General features: G+C 44.2%; 1 protein-coding gene across 1 annotated transcript in view; it reads right to left on the reverse strand.

Annotated features, from left to right (window-relative positions):
* Nucleotides 1–18,848, reverse strand: part of zfpm2a (zinc finger protein, FOG family member 2a) — a 141,741-nt gene that overhangs the window by 62,932 nt on the left and 59,961 nt on the right. The window contains exons 3-4 of the mRNA XM_068760519.1: nt 14,130–14,288; nt 6,853–6,954 (exon numbers count right to left, since the gene is read on the reverse strand). Coding sequence (XP_068616620.1) covers nt 6,853–6,954; nt 14,130–14,288 — 261 coding nt within the window. The remainder of the gene's footprint in view (nt 1–6,852; nt 6,955–14,129; nt 14,289–18,848) is intronic.

Here is an 18,848-nt window from a genome sequence, read left to right on the forward strand (position 1 = left end):
GAGATCTGCATTAAACAATTAGAGTCGTCCTCGACTGATGGTGCATGATCTCGTTTTCCCAAGCAGACTGACATGAAATGTCACAAACCACACCTCCAAACACAATGTGCATAAATACATGGTTAAACACACACATGCACGCACACACAGGAAGGAACAGGGAGACCATTGAAATTCATCTCACAGCCTGAATTTACTTAACTGCGGGTCTGTGTGTGGTGATAAACGGAGTGATGATCCGGCAACACGTCTTTATCCATGCTTTGCTTTAATTAACGGAGGCTTGTTTGTTGAAAAGATGATTAATATGCCAGTGAAAATTGTATAATTGAATACCACAACATCCGCACAATCAGGGAGGAACACGCCATTTTTTATAAACTTTTTATTATCATTATTATTATTAGTACTATTATTTGGTATTTTAATTCACTTGACATGCGTGCCCCACCCCCCACCAGTCCTAAACAGAGGAGAGAAGGAGATGGAATTGGCGTGACCAGCAGGCCATGCACAGCCCCAACTGTTCATCACCAATGAGGGGCATTCACAGGTGGGGGGGGGGGACTGTTCAGATTTCAGTGTGTGTGTGTGTGTGTGTGCAAGAGAGAGAGAGAGAGAATTAGTCGGGGGTCTGGACTTTGGAGGAGATATGATTGGATGGGACTGAGTGCGTTCCTGTGGCCAAATAAAAAAGGGAGGGCAGCAAACACCTTGAAAGAGAACTACAAACCAAATCCACTCAGATATACTCTGTAGTTTCAATCTAAAAAGGCTAAAATAAATGAAAATGTCCACATACAAGTACGTTCCACTCCAGCAATCCAGCGTTTAGCCAGCGTTACATCCCATCGCACCACATGCACGAGAGTCTTCATGCTAATACTGAATACACACATCACGTATTCGACCAATTACAGTTTTACTTCTTGGAAAAAATGTGTGCAGCTACAGCGCCTGGGAGGGTATAAGCATTGCAGAATCAATCCAATCAATCCAGGGCGCTAAAGACTTTCCATATTTAGCAACATCCCCCTGCTACTTCTTCCTTAGAGCCTTGTAAAGAGAAATAGTCCTCACAGCAAAGCGATGTCGTCGTGAGTGGACACAGATTCTGCTGAAACGCAGACAAAATGGTTGGAAGTGAATCATCTTATTAAAGGCATTCTCAGCATGCCACATCCCACGTAGCCACACAAACACTAGAGCTGACTGTCGTGACATCTCCTTCAGATGATAAGAACAGCATTTTGCCCCATTTTAGATTATAGAGCTAACAACCATGAACTTCCTTCATAAAGCCTCTTAGTATAACCGATCAGTGATTAAATTTGCATCCAGGCGATGCAGCATAGCAGTAGAGTGATTTGTCTAATCTCTAGTTGCACATTTCATCATTATAATCACACATTGTGAATGTGTGTGTGTGTGGGGGGGGGGGGGGGATGTCTCTGCACGCAGGTGATCTATATGAGGTAAAAACCTCATCGTCTCTTTTCAGAAATAAAATGTATTTGGAGAAGAATAAAAAAATCCCCAACAATGTTTACACGCGACACTTTGATTGCAATTTAATTTTACATCAGTGAGGGCCCAGAACTCACAGGGAAACTAATGATGGACTTTCATCATCAGTATCAGCAATCTTCATGTCATTCATGTTTTGTGAGACTTGTGTGAAGACTTTGAATAAACTCCTGGAGGAGCGAGATAAAACCTTCCCCTTTCTGAGAGAGAATTGCCATGATGCACGTCCAAATTTCTTGATTACAAGACGAGAGAGAGAGAAGGGAGGGGGGCCTTGAATGAAAGCCTCCGCTGAAAGTTTTCAGTTTGCTGATATAACAGTCAAGTGTGTCTATAAGTCTACTTAAAACGCTTAGGTATCAGTGGAGACAGCTGCGACACCCTCGTCTTATGATTCTGTCGAGACAGTGCATTATCAAACCTTTCTTACCGCTCTCAAGCTACATTTCCGGTGACAAAAGCTTTGCAAAAGCCTCCTGAAAGGATTCATCTCTATCCTAATATTTCCAATCCAATTTAACTGGAGAAGGCAGAGTGGTCTGAGCACTAGTTTACCAATCTTTGCTTTCCAAGTGTGCAGAAGGCTTGAGGGGTTCAATCAATGGCGCTTTGATCTCAGCTGGAACCATAATTATTTAACATTGTTACAAGGATTTCTCTAATCCATCGTACCATTAAATCCCTTTTACACTCATCTCCTGCAGCCTAATCTGCATCTGGGTGCTCCGTTTGTCTCGCTCTCTCGCTCGTTTTGGCTCGTCCCTCCTTCCTTGACGACATCCTGACTTTATAACGGACTTGGCTGCTGAGTTAGAAAATGCCTTGTTTGCTGAGAACAACCCGACTGAACTGTGCTGAAATGGACAGTTGCCGGTTAAGAATAGAAAAGTATTATTTTTTTTGCCTACTGGAGTTTAATTCATTTTACTTTCAGCTCAGTCGAGGCCAAATCTGGAAACAAGTCTGCAATTAAAATGTGACATTTTCAAAGCCGAACTGTCGATCTTCTTTTCTAGCAGTTCCCCGTCTTTCCCATAGAACTAGAATTTTATCTGGCTCAACTAAAAGTTTAGGAAACGTCTGCCCTAATGATTCAATCTCTCTGTGTACTGTATATTGGTGATCACTTTAACTCCGAACATAAAGGGCCTACTGTCGTCTTGCAAATATATGCAGTATTTTAACATAATATAAATAGCAGCATGGGCAAACAATTGTTGATATCGTGGCCATCTGGGCCTCCAGTTCTTCTCGCATGACATATGTGCATTAAACCTGAAATGACTATTGCGTTTTTTTGCCTGTTATTTTATTGGTTTTGTTTTATTGCTATATTTTAGGTAGAGTGGAAGACGGACTGGATGCTTCTGGGTCGGCTGGAGTCAAAAATGAGCCTCAATACTTTTTACATCTGCGTGAAGTTCTGTTTTCAGCGTCTTTGATGTCCTGAAAGGAAAAGGAAGCAGGTGGATGTAGTTTTTTTTATATCGTTTTTATGGTAGGGTGCGTGTGTGTGTGTAGGTGTGCGTGTAGGTGTGTGTGTGTGTGCTCGAGCTTCATCTGTGTCCGACCATCAGGTAGCTAGATTCTCAGATGGCCACTCTTCCAGCTGACCGCTGTCTTTCCCTGGCCAATGACCAGCTGGCGCCAGGAACTGTCCGTCACTCACAACTAAGGGATCGTGAACAAGATGGTCACATGGTCTGTTACCTCTTGTTCACTTCTGTCCTCTTTATGAATTCCCTCTTTTTCTACCCATCTCATCCATCAAGTCAGAATGCTGCCACTGTGTATAATGCAAAAGCAGAATGATCTAATTAATTACCATTACATGTAAAATATTGCATTTTAATCAGTTAAGAATTCTATAACTGAAAGCATTGCTTGTAGATTAGAGATGAAACAATTTTATAGTCAATGAAAAACAAAAATAATTTCGATTTTGACTCTTGATTCTAACTGGCAGAAACAGATTTAAAACTTTACTTTGACTACATTTCCAACACGGCACCAGCATAAAATCAGATCTGCCCTCTTTCACACTCAAAGTTTATCAGGATAATTAAAATGTGAATTCTATATGTACAAAATCCATGATGACATAATGATGATAAGGATCATCATCATCATCATCATCATTTGGCAGCTGCACATTGGCAGCTCACTCATCCTCCCCTTGTACTTAGTATGACTGTATGTGATCACCATTAGTGGAATGTCCCTTTAAGAATGTTTTATTCTTCAAAGATGTAGTTTGTTAGTTTTCCCATTATGTGGAAAGTGAAGATGTATTTTTACAGCATCCGAAGATCCGGTTGACCTAAAACCAAGTCAATATTGCTGCGAATCATCCTTCTATCCATCCATCCATCCATTTTATTCCGCTTTTCCACCTTGCATGTCACGGGTCTGCTGGAGCCTATCCCAGCTTGCTATGGGTGAGAGGCGGGGTGTACACCTTGGGTGCGTCGCCAGCGCATCGCGGGGCCACACAGACAGACAACCCTTCACACACACTCATACACTACACACAATTTGGAGTACTCAATTCATCTAATTAGCATGTTTTTGGCAGTGGGAGGAAACCGGAGAACCCGGAGAGAACCCATGCAGACACGGGGAGTACATGCAAACTCTGCACAGATAGGATTCGAACCCGGAACCTTCTTGCTGTGAAGCGACAGTGCTAGCTGATATGACATCGAGCCGGCCTGCTGCCCATCAATGCATTGAAATAGTATATTATTGAACTGCTTGTATTCAGGCTGCATCATCAGTGTGGCGTTCAATCTAACAGACTGAGATGTTGGCGCTCTATAATTAAAGGGCAGTAGCCCACAACTCCTGCTTCAGACGTGCGTCAGTTCACATAAGTTGATTAAAGGAGATTGACATGTGTTCCGACTAAATACCACACTGAAGCAAAAGGGTAATTAACAAGCTTAACAGTTTCAGCCGAAATGACAACGATCACAATTACAGCGCTCCTAACGAACCCCGGGTTTTCATGGCTTTCACAAGGGGGTGTAGTTTACACGAGCACGCCTTTAGATAAGGCTGAGAACAAGTTCATTAGCAGAGTTAGCTATAGCTAACACGCGCCATTCCCAATTAGCCCGGAGCAGAGCAGGAACGAGAGCGACAGTGAGATTCCTATCACCACTAGTCCATGAAAAGGAATAGAACAGCACGACGCGCTATCTCCCAAATCAGCGGCCGATTGCGAAACATCCGTGACGAGAAATGAACACGAGACAGAAGATGGGCGTGCAGATTGGCTTCAGGACATACTCGAAGTCGCCGGGTGTTCCACATCAGAGACCCCAGCAGTCTGAACGGCACCGAAGACGCAGCTATCAGATGAGCGCGGCGCGTTATTCCTCCTCCGCCGCTCCAGACATAAAGACAATCGGGGGGGGGGGACGCCAATCGCAGACATGCACTTGACACGAGTAAGTGTAACGTGGCGATGAAACGCTCGGACAAGAAATAGTTCAATTAAAGGATGTAGATTGAGAAGTCTTTTGTTGTTACTCAGCAAAAGGGAAACGGCGCGGAGGTGCTTCAAAGGAATCACCAAAGCAGGTGGGCATGTTCCGAGTTAGCCCACCTCATTAAAAGGCCCCGGTCTCTGTTCATGTAACGGCCATTACACATCCTATTCAGATGCACGCGCTTCTGTGATTAAAAATTATCTGCTGGCAATCAGATAATCACACCTTCTTAAACTTAAGCCAAAAAGTAACAAAGAACTTTTGAATGCCGAACTATCTGAACAGCGACAAAGAGATCAAAGGGTAGACAGTCTCAAACTAAATAAATGTGCTTTTAATCGGTTTGAACAGGAAGTCATGTCATTTCGAATGTTCCTATCTGATCGCCTGATTCCACCCCCCCTTTATTCAAATTATAACATGCCCATCTGACTTTTCCCCGCACAATGGGAAAAATTAAAAAGGGAAATGACCTTTCATGGCCGCCATGATGAGGGAGTGAATGGCATTATTATGCGGCCAGATTAATTTCCGCCCACGCCGTGCTGCCCATTGAGAAAACAGAGGGCCACGACTGCCTCCGTGTAAGGCGTGCACTAATTGGTCGGGGCATCATGGAGATGCAGGGAAAGTTTGATTTCTGTTTCTCTACATCCAGCAGGGATAAGAACACAGCCGGTCTTCAGGTTGGTTGTCATTTTGATAACCGGTCCGGCTGTGGTTCACTAAAAAGTGAAACCATGCCTCACTTCACCTCCTCTGCAGTCACAGAAACTCTTTGCTCTCTCAGGACCAGACTCTGCCTCCATTCCCCCCCGCCTGCTCGTCCCACCAGTGTGTTTCTGAGCCTCTAATTCTCATTCTGATGGGCGAGAAGACGCGGGGAGGATAATTACAGTCAGTCATACATCCAGTCATGCTACATCCATCCCTCGTTTTCAAAGCACTATTTTTAAGCTCAGCATTTTCCCCCTAAAAAGGGCCTTTTCCCCTCATGTGATGCCTTCTTTTTGTCACGGCCCCCATAGTTCTGAGCTGACCCCCTCAGCCCCGTCTCCTGACTGATCACAGTGATGGTTTATTACTGTCGTCCCTGCGTTCTTATCTTTAGCCAGCAATGCTCATTTCCTTCTACAGATTTAAATGCAAATGCGAAATTTAATGATAAATGCATTATCTGATAGGTGCGATAACACTGATTCACTGTCAGTATAAAATACACACCCCGGGGGGCTGCGAGCCAGCAAGCACAACTTGCCCAAATCCACTTTTTCTCCCTCGCTCTCGACTCTTTTTTCTTTCTCTCTCTCTCCCCCCACCCCTCTATCTCTCTCCCTTTCTCTTTTTTAGAAATGCATGTACCTGCAATAAATTCTTGAGGTCATTTTATGCATAAAAAGGAATCACATTTTCTGTGATCAGCAGTGTGCTACCGCTAAGCAGTAGTTGCAACTGCATGTCTTCTCCAATGTATTATCTATTGCTTTGATGAAGTTTCTTGTAGTGAAAAAGGTAATATTAGATAAAAAAAAAAAAATGTGTTGCAAGCTTAAAAAAAAAAAAAGCTCCATCTGCATTGTGTTATGACTTTTTTTTAAATAAATGAGAAATCTGCTTTTGTTGGTAATGTAGTGTTAACAGAATTACAGGTGATCATGCAGGTAAAGAAGCATAATTTTTCCTCATACAAGATATAATATATGAATTGTATGATACCATGCTGCTCCTTTTCTGCTTGAAGATAAAATACAAACATGCAGCATGCATTGGAGTTCAGTTAGAAGGACTTTTATGAACGGCACTACGGAAAATATCCAGTATAATTCCTTACTTGGCCCATCCCATTCGTCCGGCCCCACCGCGGTATTCCTTGCTTTCTCGCCCGGCCCGTCCATCTCCGACTCGCCTGCTTCTCGCTTTCTCTCTTCCTCACCTGCAAGCAGAAGAAAAAGAAAAAAAAGAATAATCACATGTGAAATAAACCGAGCAGCACGCCGAATGTTCACGCTGTGTTCAGACATCTAATTTGATCAATCACTACATTAAGGGCTGTGCCGCCCTTTCAAAGGCAGAGGACTTTGGCTATTATCCCAGGAAAAAGGTTGTACAACTCCTTTGTGCAGTTATATGATGTCGTGTGAACCATTGTCATGCGTGTGTGGCCGTGCAGAAAAAGTTCTGCATTTGTACATTTGTTGTGCGCTCACCGCGTCCAGCTGCATACTTTTATGTAAAAGCGGTTCCCATGAGTGTTTGCAGGAACAGGAGGAAGCCCGATGGAACAGGAAGGAAAGCCATGTGTGGGAGAGAGGTGGCTATTTATTACCTTTTGATCTATTGTGGAGCGAGCTAGAATGTGTGTTGTAGGATGTAGGGCTGATTTACAGTCTCAGCGCTCACACAGGCAACGCTAAGGATATTTGGGTACGGCTCGCCATGGCGTAAATGCTTAAAGACCTTGTTAAACAGGCTCCACCTCTTCATGTGCAGCACGACCACAGGCAGGAGTTCTCGTTTAGTGCTCTTAGAGTAAACACAAAGAAATCTATTTTTGCATGTCTACAGTAAGCGCAGTTTGTACTAAAGTTTATAGGCACATCAATCAGAGCTTGGTAGGTTCCCCTGCCGCGGTTCTCTGAATAAATCGAATGTGGATGACACAGTGGCGGCACCGTGTCTCTCTCCAAAGTCCGGCGAGGAAGGGGAAACCTGCTCGGGGCATGCAGTGGTAGCTGAGAGTTTCTGGAAGAACATTTCTCTGCACTTTTTTTTTTGTTACCGTATCGTTTTCATCCCTTTGATGTTGGAAGCCAAATCCTGAATGGTCAAGGACAGGGCTGGATTACCACAATGGATTATTTCACTTCACACATTCAACAAGGAAAAACTGGATGCAATGTGGAGATTTGAATGTGCATATGTTCCAATGACAAAGACAAAACATTGTTTCAATGAACTTCCCATTTTAAATAAAAGGTCAAATAAAAGTCGATCCCCGGATTTGAAATTGTCCAACGCTTGTCCACAACGTCCGTATCTGATTTTCCTCCCTGTGTGTGCTAGAGGCGAATGCTACGTTGGAGAAAATCCGGTAGTTTTTCAAAATAAAACACTTTTTAGACGCTAATAATACAATACAACGGAAATTGTATAAATTAGTTCTTCTTTCTGTGCGGCCCGGTAACAAAGCCTCACGGACCGGTACCGGGCCACGGCCACTGTTCATCCTCAACTGGATTAATCTCAAGATCAAGCACTCACATCACGCTTGTTTAGCTGTTTTTTTTTTTTGACATGGCTCACACTCAAGAAGGGAGCAAACATTGCCAAAAGGATGTCAGCTTTTTGCCTTGCTTTTAAAGAGGAGATAAATATGAAGAAAAAGACAATACTGAAGGGATGTCTGCAGAAATGTCCTACTTACAGTACATGAGGTCATGATGACCCAGTTTTGCTTACGCAAGTGTCTGCTTGGGCCAGTGATTTCTTCCTCCACCCCTTCCCCCCCCTTGCCAGCATATTGTCAGGAGGAGCACACTCAACTAAATTCCCCCCCCCCCCCCAGTATTTATTGTTGGGCCTGGAGTGCCTCTTTAGCATACTGGGCTCGTATTATGACGAGGATAACAAAGGCATATATCAACAGTTCCTTCCAATGGAGCGGAGTTTAAAAAAAATAAAATAAAGCAGGCAAGATAACATTAAAGGCACTACCTTGATCTCAGGCGAACATGTTAAGCCCTGTAACGAAATGTATTGGAAGTGTTTAATTACAGCCCGGGAAATGAAGCTACAAGATGATTCCTTAATTAAGCAGTGATTAAGGATTTTCTGCCTTCTATCTAACGCAGTTTGCAAATGCATTTTAAACACAATCGCCCAGGCAACCTCACAGGGAACAATGTCACAGGGCTTTGATGAAGTTTGCTGCACAAATGTCACTTGGAAGAAGAAGAAGAAGAAGCAGCGCCGGGCAGCACTCCTTTACTTGCAGAGTGGGTTGATAAAACTTGGAACAAAGGGAAGTACAAGACTCACTTTCGATATTTTTTTTTTTAATGCATGAATTTTGACCCTTCTTGCGCTCCACTTTATTCACACAATTCCACCACTAATAACAGACTCTGCCTGGGTTCATCGTAAGAATTAAAACCCTCCATTTTGTTATCACAGGAAAGAAGATTGACAATGATCATCCTCTGCATTATCTCCGAGATCATAATTCACACCTGGCTTAGGCGCCTTTCCCTGTGCAATCAAATGGTGATACTTAAGGCTGAGTGAGAGGATGCCGAAAGGAACAGAAGGGACGGGGAGGGCTGAGGGGGCGAGGCGACCTGCTGGGTGCAGGGTTGGCGGGCATGCAAGAGGAGCCAGTGAGCTGTTAAAATCAGCCCTATCGCTGCTCTATCAAAGGACAGCTTTCTCGCCAAATCGCAGTCACACGCAGCGCTATGCATTCAGGTCAATAAGCTTATAGGCGATTTACACACACAATTCCCGGAGCAAGGTAGCAACAAAGTCATATTGGCTTTTCGCTCCCTTTTAGCATTGTCTCTGGGGAGGAAGCCCTTGAAAAATGTCAATCTCTCATGTGCAACTTTAAGGGGCTCAGAGCATCTAATCCTGAACACTGAGTCTAGGCAGGTCGCAATTTCTGCAAAATGGAGTGTAAGTATTTTTAAGTCTTCATATGGGATTGCACAGTTTTATATGTGACTAAATTCTAGGCTCAATCACATTTCTTTTTTAAACCCGTCACAATCTCGCCAGTACTGGTGATGATTTCCAGAATGGGGCAGGGGTGTGTGCCTGCTGCCCCCCCCCCCCCCCCCCCCAGTGGTGGTAGTGCTACTGGGTTGATGCTGCATATTTGGTTGTTGATGCAGATTATGCTGCAATAGATGAAGTCAATTCCAGGAAGCAACCTTTTTCACCAAAGTCAAGTATAGCTGTAAGACTTCTCTGCTATCTAAAAAATAGGTTTGAATTGCATGCAATTTGTGGCAGGAAGAGCACTCCAATGGAGGGAGGCTATTAGTGAAATGCCTTTCCACTGTCTCTTTAAATGCCAATAAATTCCCATCATTACAGAATCTGGCAGTTTTCCTCCCTGTCTGCAGCCTGGGTCTTTATCTCACTCTGCCTTAGTCTCTGAGCATGTAGATCTGGCCCAGTTAGATTGTCATACTTAACAAACATTAATGATTAATTTCCTCCACCGAGTCAAATGGGGCTAAAGGGATGACTCGATTCATCTTATCGCGCCGCAAATTAGCATTTCCCCATATTCTCCAGCATCAACTGTGCATTAAAATTCCACATTTACAATTCTGGGCACTAGCAGCTGTGGCGAAAGCACCAATGAGATCTCCCTCCTGTGTTGCTGGAGATTGCAATGACTTCTGCATTACAAAAAAAGGGTGGCATAATTAATTCTGCCACTTTCTGTTTGTTCCTGCATGTCTCTGCCTGCTGCAAGTCGAATCACTCACTCAGAGGTCAAGGTGGGTTTTGTCATGTACTATGTTAAGGGCTGTGCGTGCAGCACTGAGCTTTTACTGTGCACTTTGGATGGGAGAAAATATTTCCGCCTGCATTACAAGTCCAAACTGCCACATTTATGTAAAAAAAAAAAAAAAAAAAATGTATCATGCACCACAAAAAAGATGTTCTCATCTACAGTGAGCAAATGAGAGACATGAAATGACGTGTAAATTTACTGTCAGGGCTAAGTGAGGAAGTCGTTTGTCATCAGACAACACTTGGAACACACAAAGGGAACAGTTTGTGGCAACACCCTGTGCTGAACTTCACTGATAGAAACAACAAAAGAGGGGGGAGGGGGGGGGGTAGAACAGCAAGGTGAAATTTCACTATTTCAGTAAAAATAAAATAAAAATAAAAAAGATGCCACCCAGTGTATATAAAACACGTATCTTTCTCACAATTATGGAGCCAGGTGTGTCAATAGAGGATGAATCCATGCTGCGTCGTCTGGTGTTCAGCTGAGGGCTCCTCACGGGCAGAGCTCCAGAAATGTGAAGCTGAGAAGTTGTTTGAGGTAAGATGCCTTTTTAATCACAGGATTGGTTCTTGGATATGTGCGAGCCCCCCTCCCTCTAATTCCATGTACCGGCATATTAAAACAGCTCTCCTTCCCTCCAGAGCTGTGTTTGCCAGCTGTGGTGGTCAGAACCTCGTAAATGGTTCCAACGTATTTTTAAAGGGCAGTCGTGGAAAAGGTGTGGGATCATTCACTTCACTCGTTGTATGCCATTGACGTCTAAAGACGTTTTTTTTTATCACCCAAACATTCACTGCCAACCCTGACATTGAAATCTGCCTCTCTTCAATGGCCAATAACTCTGGAACGAAAAATGGTAGGAACACACTTTTTTTTTCCTGATGAAAGAAGTGACTTTAATCTTTAATTTGTTATGTTCTGCATTTGCATAGTTATAGTCATATATTCTGTGGGGCTTGGAAAATCGTGCAGAATGAGCTAAATCAGCATATAGCTGAGGTGAAATTGGCTGCCGCTCAATGGGTTAAATAAACATGTAATCAGCAATTGTTACTATAGCTCGAAAAGCACCCCATTGGTACCTGACCAATAAATGAAGGTATGATTAGGCTACAAGTCATTGTCTGCTGCACAGGTACCTCTGTTGACGTATACAAATAGAGGAAACGAATGACGTATCACAACCCGTCCACATTTGCAGCTGCTAATGTTCAGCGCTAAAAGGTTGTAACCTTGACACCACTGATGGAGGTGATGTTTTGGACTTGTGGCGAGACCTACCTCTGAAAATCGCATTCAGCTCACTGCTTAGCATCAGCGAGAGTTTAGCTATGTTGCCATGCGTGCATTATTCCTCAATCATTAGCGGGCGTCCTCAAGCAAACCATGACTGAAAGCACCAAAAACCATTGAGAGCCATGACACCATTAACGAAACAGGTGACGGAGTCGACGGCCTCCCAGTTGAGAGGTTTCCAAGCCTTAGACCCAGACGGGACATCAAGGTGTTCCGTGCACTTATCTGGGGAGTCCCTTTTCTGCGAGGGTAAGGCAAATGACTGAGTCTTTGGTGGCATTCAACTTCGTGACCTTTGCGCCTTTAAGCGGCTTTGCTACTTCGCCGCACTCTGATCAAAGTTAATAAGTGCTTCATATGTTAATGAAAATTGGTACTCCTCTTTGTGTTCCTACAGCTTTTTAATACCTATTATAGACTGAAACTTTTAATGGAGGTTTTAGGTCCCCCTGACAAGCCCATTTCAGAGAGTGACTACACAGATACAAGGCTAAGCTAAGACCAGAGAGCCACTGCTCAGTGGAGGAACCTTACACGGGAGACCTTATTCTCCGGGAAGCAGCAGAAGATAAAGGCCACGGGATGAGTGGCTGCTTTAAAACCCACGTCCAAGTCCGCACAGGGGTAATTACAGCATGCCATCACATTTGAGAGGGTTTAGTTAATCAAGGGGGCTCTCTTTTTCTTCCTGTAGTTGAGGAATAACACACTTAAACCATTTAATGCTGCCAGGATTGGGCCCTGGCAGTTCCATATAAGTGGGGGTAAATTTAAGCAAAGCCAACATTAGTTCTAAGTAGATCCAATTGAGGAAGGGATCATCGGGGGGCTACACCTGATGATTGCGGACAACTTGCTCTGAGGAATAAAGACATTTGGGTAGTACATCATTTGGGTCTTAGGAGGCAAAGAGAGTCTTAGCTGCTGTAAGCTTAGATAGCAAAGTACTAAAAACACAGACTGCTAAGGCTTGTGTACGACAGATTACCAGTGGCACCGAGATGGAATATTGTCGTGACACGTTGACTTTATTCGTAATAACGGTGAGGAGATCTGAGACCCGCTTCCTCACATGGTCGACGCCAAAACAATGGAAGCATCAAAACGGCTGCGAGGAGGATTTTAGTAGATTTTAAGGAGTTGGCTCTTTTATGTTAAGCTGTAGCCACCAGCCTGTGCGGCACCGTAGCCCACAGATAGCTACTGGATCATTACAAGACCATACATTGTACTTTGAAGTTTTGTGTAAGGACACATTACAAAGGAGGCAAAGGCTAAAGCTAAAGGAGGCGTCGCCGGTAATTGCAATTTCTGAACAATTGCTTCGTTCAACTTTTCCCAGAGAACAAAAGGAAAAACATTTTTGATACGATTACGGGGGCATAGCCTACCTGAAACATGAAAGATTTATTTTCCCTGGGTAATGCAATCCCACCGGGCACATCAGTTTACAAGTGTGAAGAAATAATTCGAAACAATTTTCCCTTTGAAAGGCGAAGGAAGAGGCAGACATTCAAAGCCCTGGTTCTTCATTAAAAATAAAGTCACATTTACAGCATCCGTGTGCCAGTAGGAGTGGGGACACCTGGGGTGTAGTGAAAGCCACGCGGCCGTGGGGGCTGGAAGAGGCGGGAGTGATGAAGTTAGGGGGGGGGGGGGGGGGGACGGGCCTGTCATCTTCACACTGTAACCTGGAGCAGACCACAAATTAGCTCCTGTGATGGCACGGTGTGACTGAAATGAAACAAACATACAAAAGAAGCAATCTAATTGAATTGGAGTTCAAAGAGTACTCTGGCGCGTTTTGGCGATGCTGAGGCGCTTTATAGTGCTGGACCTCCGAGCAGTAGCAGGTGCTGCTGAGTGATCAGCGCGCTTTAGCGCCGGCTCAAAGGGAAGTGCAATGCTCTCTGGTGTACGGGTACGGTTGCACACTTTCATGGGGGGGGGGGGGGGGGGGGCAGCGTCCCGATGCCATCTCTCTCCCAGATCAAACCATTGCTCTTAGGTGGATTGCTGGGATCAAATATCAAAATGAATAGTTTCATCTGTAGGCAGCGATGCAGGAGACGCTGTCACGCAGACACACGCTCTGCCAGGTTTGATTTGAACACGTTGAGGGATTTTATTAAACACCGTCGGCTGATTTCTGATGCTTTTCTGCAAGAGGGCGTCTCCACACATTGTCTCAGATTAGGCCTTTAAAAAAAAAAAAAAAGCCCCGTGCATCGCTGGTGAAGAACTACTGTTAAATATTTGACTTGGAATAAATAAGCCTCTCTCACCTTTGTTGCAGAAATACTCCATGTCTTCACAGCTCATGTTCTCAGCCTCAAACTCGGCAGAGAAGTTCTCCTCCACTGAGAACTCGTCTTTGGCCAAGAGCTCGTTCTCCTCCGAGACGCACTCCTCCTCCTCTTCCTCCAGGCCATCCTCCAGAGGACCTGAGGGAAAACACCCGTATGCACACATACAGACAGACACACACACACACACAGAAACATAAGAAAAGCTGTTCAGCAGTTTCATCACATCCTCCAGGCTCTTGAGAAAAACTTCTTCCTCTTTTTGTTCGACATGTAGAGACGCAAACTCAGAGTGGAACTCTGTGGCGTCTTCGCACTGAGCTCTCAGATATACAAAGATAAGGCAATGTCCATAAAGAATGCGTCACGAAGGCCTTTCAATTATAGCTATTAAAAAAGCCCTTTAAGATTGTGCTCTTTCAAACCAAGTTGCCAAAGAGTCAAGGCTCATTCTAATCCCACTACCTGCAACCCCCCCCCCCCCAATAAAGTTCCTTTCCAGTCACACAGGCATCAGCATGGAAGGAGAAAGGAAGCTACTTTTATTAATTTGTTAGCATTATCACAACATAGGATGTTGATTTTCCATTTACACTCCATGCCTCCAGGTAAAACGCCAATGCAATCTTGACATAGACACTTTTCCAGGTGATTAATGCCCCCCCCCCTCTCTTTGCAATATTATTTCTTTCAATCTAAATGATTCCAGTTTTGCTTGTAGCTGCACAGCTCTTTTGGTTTTTGCACTGATGGAATTCCTGTAGTGCTACCTGGATTGTATTGGCTCTGAAAAACAGGACATCTGGCATTTGAACGTTATTAAGATAAAGTGGATATTGTGTGCCTCTTCTTTCAAACCAAAAAAAAAACATGAATGGCAATGAAGCAATTTTGTTTAGTACGATCTGAAATAACACAAACTTGCATTATAGCATTACCCAAACTGCTACCACCGCTGCCGATGAGACAGGGGTCGTGTCTCGGGTCCTGCAGCGGCACTGCCGCCTCTTGAGCATCGTTCTGGAGTGCACTAATATCCTCTCGACACCTTTCAACATGCTGGTTCTATTGTAACATGTCTGAGTCCCTCAGCTTTACTAAAGCAATAATTTCAGTTCAGAAAGTGGGGCCTCTCCTGTTCATCTTTATTCCTGCAATGAGCCTCATAAAAGCCCCCCCACCCCCGATGTCCACAAACTGCTTGCTCTTTTCATTAGTCGTATGACTCCTTTGTAGCGGGCCCACATCTGCAGGAGCCCCAGACATGAAAAGAATTAGCGCACAGATCTCTAATAGACACTGTGGAGGCCGAGTGCCGCTTTTTAAATTAGGATACAGTTTTATGATCTTATCTGATGCCTTCTGCTGATTCGCTGAGGAGCGAAATGAAGCGTGAAGTGACTCGATGAGTCTACCATCGCCCGAGATGATACCGAGAGATAAATATCGCTGTATCAAGGGGAGATTGTATGACTGGCGTTAAACGCTCCTGCCAAGGCAATTGAACACAGTGTGAAAGAAAGCAGGCAAATACATTTCTATACACACACACACACACACGCTGTGCACATTCCATTACACAGATGAATAAGAACTGTGTGTACAACTAAATGATTCTTCCTCTGCTGCCAGCAAATACAGCAACACTATTGCACCACAGAAAATGGACCTACAGTGTTGTGTGATAATAAGGGTAAAGGGAGATTACAGATAAACTTCATGGTCAATAAGACAGCAAAGATTAGGCAGATAAGACGAGATAGAATTGAGGTTTAATAGACCCGGAATAAGGGCATCTCACTTCCCCACTCCACCAGATAGTAACTAAATGGAGCATTTTCAAACTGATAGAGATACAGAGGTCTTCCTGAATATGGAAAGATGAAACGCGCCACTCAGTCTCAGGCATTAGCGGGCTCTGATGGCTACCTCTTGGGGACAGCGTAGATTGCCAAAGTTTGTGCGCATTCTCACGTTTAGTTTATTATACAGTATTCATTGCATGGAGAGACCTGAAATTATTTCAGAGACAGCAATGATAAGAATAATGACTTTCTAAACGACTAGCACCGCACTCCTAACTCATTTTCTGATAGTGGCGTTCCTGCTATATTTAGTTATGTACTGTTTAAAGTCCTGTCACATTCGCTGTGTGACCCACGCTCGTTGGCGCATTTCTATAGGGTCTGCTGACGAATTGGGTCGCAGGCATGTCTGCTGCTTCGCCCTCTTATCAAGCCTCCTCTGGAGTTCAGATGGCCAATGACACCGCGGGGAGAGCGTCTGCATTTTTATATCGCCGAAGAAAACAACATGGTCTGATTTGCAAAGGCGCGCTCGTTAAAACTGATGGAAGAAACAAATGAAAAGAAAAGAGATGCACACGATGAGAGGCAAAATCAGTGACTTATTGCGCATCTTTTATCCTTCCATTATAATATAATCTACTGTTCTAATTGCAAGGATAAACTCACACAATTTCCATGTTGAAAATATGGAAATATTATTTTTGAGTGACCAAAAAATTACGTAAAATAAAAACAAAAGTCAAATCTTAGTTTTTACACAGTGATTTGAGCAATAATATTTAATCATTCATTCATTTTCTTGAAGACAAGACAATCAACTTGTCTGAATCCGGGTCACAGGTTTATGCCGAAACCTATCACAGATGACTACAGGAGGAGGCGGAGTACATCGTGGACAAGTCGCCAGGTTATCACAGGGCCACGTCGAGAGACCAACAGAGTCACACCTACGGTTAATTTAGAGTAACCAGCCCACCTAAATTGCACGTATTTGGAGTTGGGAGGAAGCCGGAGGACCCGGAGAGAGACACGGGAGAACATACAGGCTTGGCACAGAAAGGTCCCAGGTTTAATTGAACTAAGGACAATATTTCATCAATAATAAATATATAATATAAAGAGAAATATGTTTTATATAGAATTTCAGGTACTTTTTAATCTTTTTCAGGAAAAATCATTATTTGATTTTCATTCATTCACTCATACTTAATTTCTTTTAACAACATCAATAATCCTCTCATGGGTTTACGCTGGAGCCAATCACAGCTGACTACAGGCAAGAGGCGGGGTACACCCTGGATGAGTCGCCGGTTCATTGTAGGACCCCCATTGCCTTTTTTTCTTCAAAATTGTTATCCCTTCCTTTAAAGGTCACAAATAATTATGAATCATTGTTACTCATAGACCTACAATGATCCGCTTTGCCTTTCAGTTCTAGCGACTGTCCTTTTCAGACATTCAAGTGTTAATTCTTGAGCTGTTCATTCCAGAGGATGGTTTGGATTGCTCCGAGCATCCGAGCGCAAGGATTCAGATCAGGTCAAATTTCAGAGGATGCTTTAGAACACTGCACCCTGACGGAGCTTCCTCTCAATTGGGGACAGTGTCCAGGCATCCCTGTACCCCTGAAACCCCATCATCCACACCCCCCACCCTGAACTGTGTCATCCGTATTCATCAGTCTCTTCCTCTGCCGACTAGAGAGACAAACCTCAGCCCTGTTCAAACAGTCATGCAGCAGGAGCAGCCAATGCTAATAGAGACATTGGTGGCTGAATGCAGGCTTGATCACAGTGGCTCTTTTGTTCATGGCATGGCCTCTGTCTGATAGGGATCGGCCATGCGGAGTGGCGCTCAGGAGAGGGATATGGTAATGCCCCCACCGAGTCTATAAAATGGGGTGATACTCTGAAACCATATGATGGACAGAGGATTAATGAGTCACAGAGGAAGGGGAGGAGTATGGACCAGAGGTGGTGGAATAGAAATATCTTTCTGGAAAGCAGCCACATTATTTGCCTGAAACTGAAAAATAAAACTCAAAAACACACCGATGTTTCATCCATGCCTCAGGAACTCACACTATGAGAAAGAGCTGTAAAAAAATATGTGTATTTGTGCGAAACTGTACGACAGAATCCTGCTTTCATGGCATGCTCGTTCAGCAGTCCGCAATGTGGGGCGCTTGTGGCCGGGCTGCGATAGCGATACCTCACATTATCAGCAGACGCCACAGTGTGATGTGTGGATCACAAACCCAGCCTCCTCCATCGCGCTCTAATTAGAGGTGAGGTAATTGAATCTGACAGAACAAAGCGGCAGATCTCTATAAGCATGAAAATCATTTTTTGCTCCCACCTATACAGTTTTTCCATCCAAAAATGTCCATTGAAAGTGTGTCCAAGCTGGTCCGGGGGGGGGATAAAACGCAGCACCTGAGACTAAACACGAATGCATAATGCAGCCCTAAAAATCCAACAGGGCCGTGAAGCTCAACCCCTGCCAACTCCGCTCCCAGTGACTGGCCCTTTGTGTCAACGCCGATACCAGGCCTTCCTCACGTTCAGGCCAACGCACACATGCTCCGAGGAACTCCTCAAACTTCTGCGTGGGAGGAAATACAGACATTGCAAGAAGCCGCAAACTGTGAGCCAGGTAGGCTCATGGAGACAGGTGTGTGTTTACCTCGACAGCTGGAGGAAAGAAACGGAACAAACACTCGCTCCAGCAGAAACAGTTTGGTCTCATCTTGCTGGGAAGGCTTGAGAGAGAGAGGAGGAAGAGATGGAAGTGAAAGTGGAGAGAGGCGATGAGAGACCGGGGGCCGTGCTTTCTCCTCAGCTCTAATGACCTTTGGGAAGCAGAGGGCTCCCGCTGCCCTGGAGGAGAC

This window comes from Brachionichthys hirsutus, chromosome 3, assembly GCF_040956055.1.
Source record: "Brachionichthys hirsutus isolate HB-005 chromosome 3, CSIRO-AGI_Bhir_v1, whole genome shotgun sequence".
NCBI classification, from domain to species: Eukaryota; Metazoa; Chordata; class Actinopteri; order Lophiiformes; family Brachionichthyidae; genus Brachionichthys; species Brachionichthys hirsutus.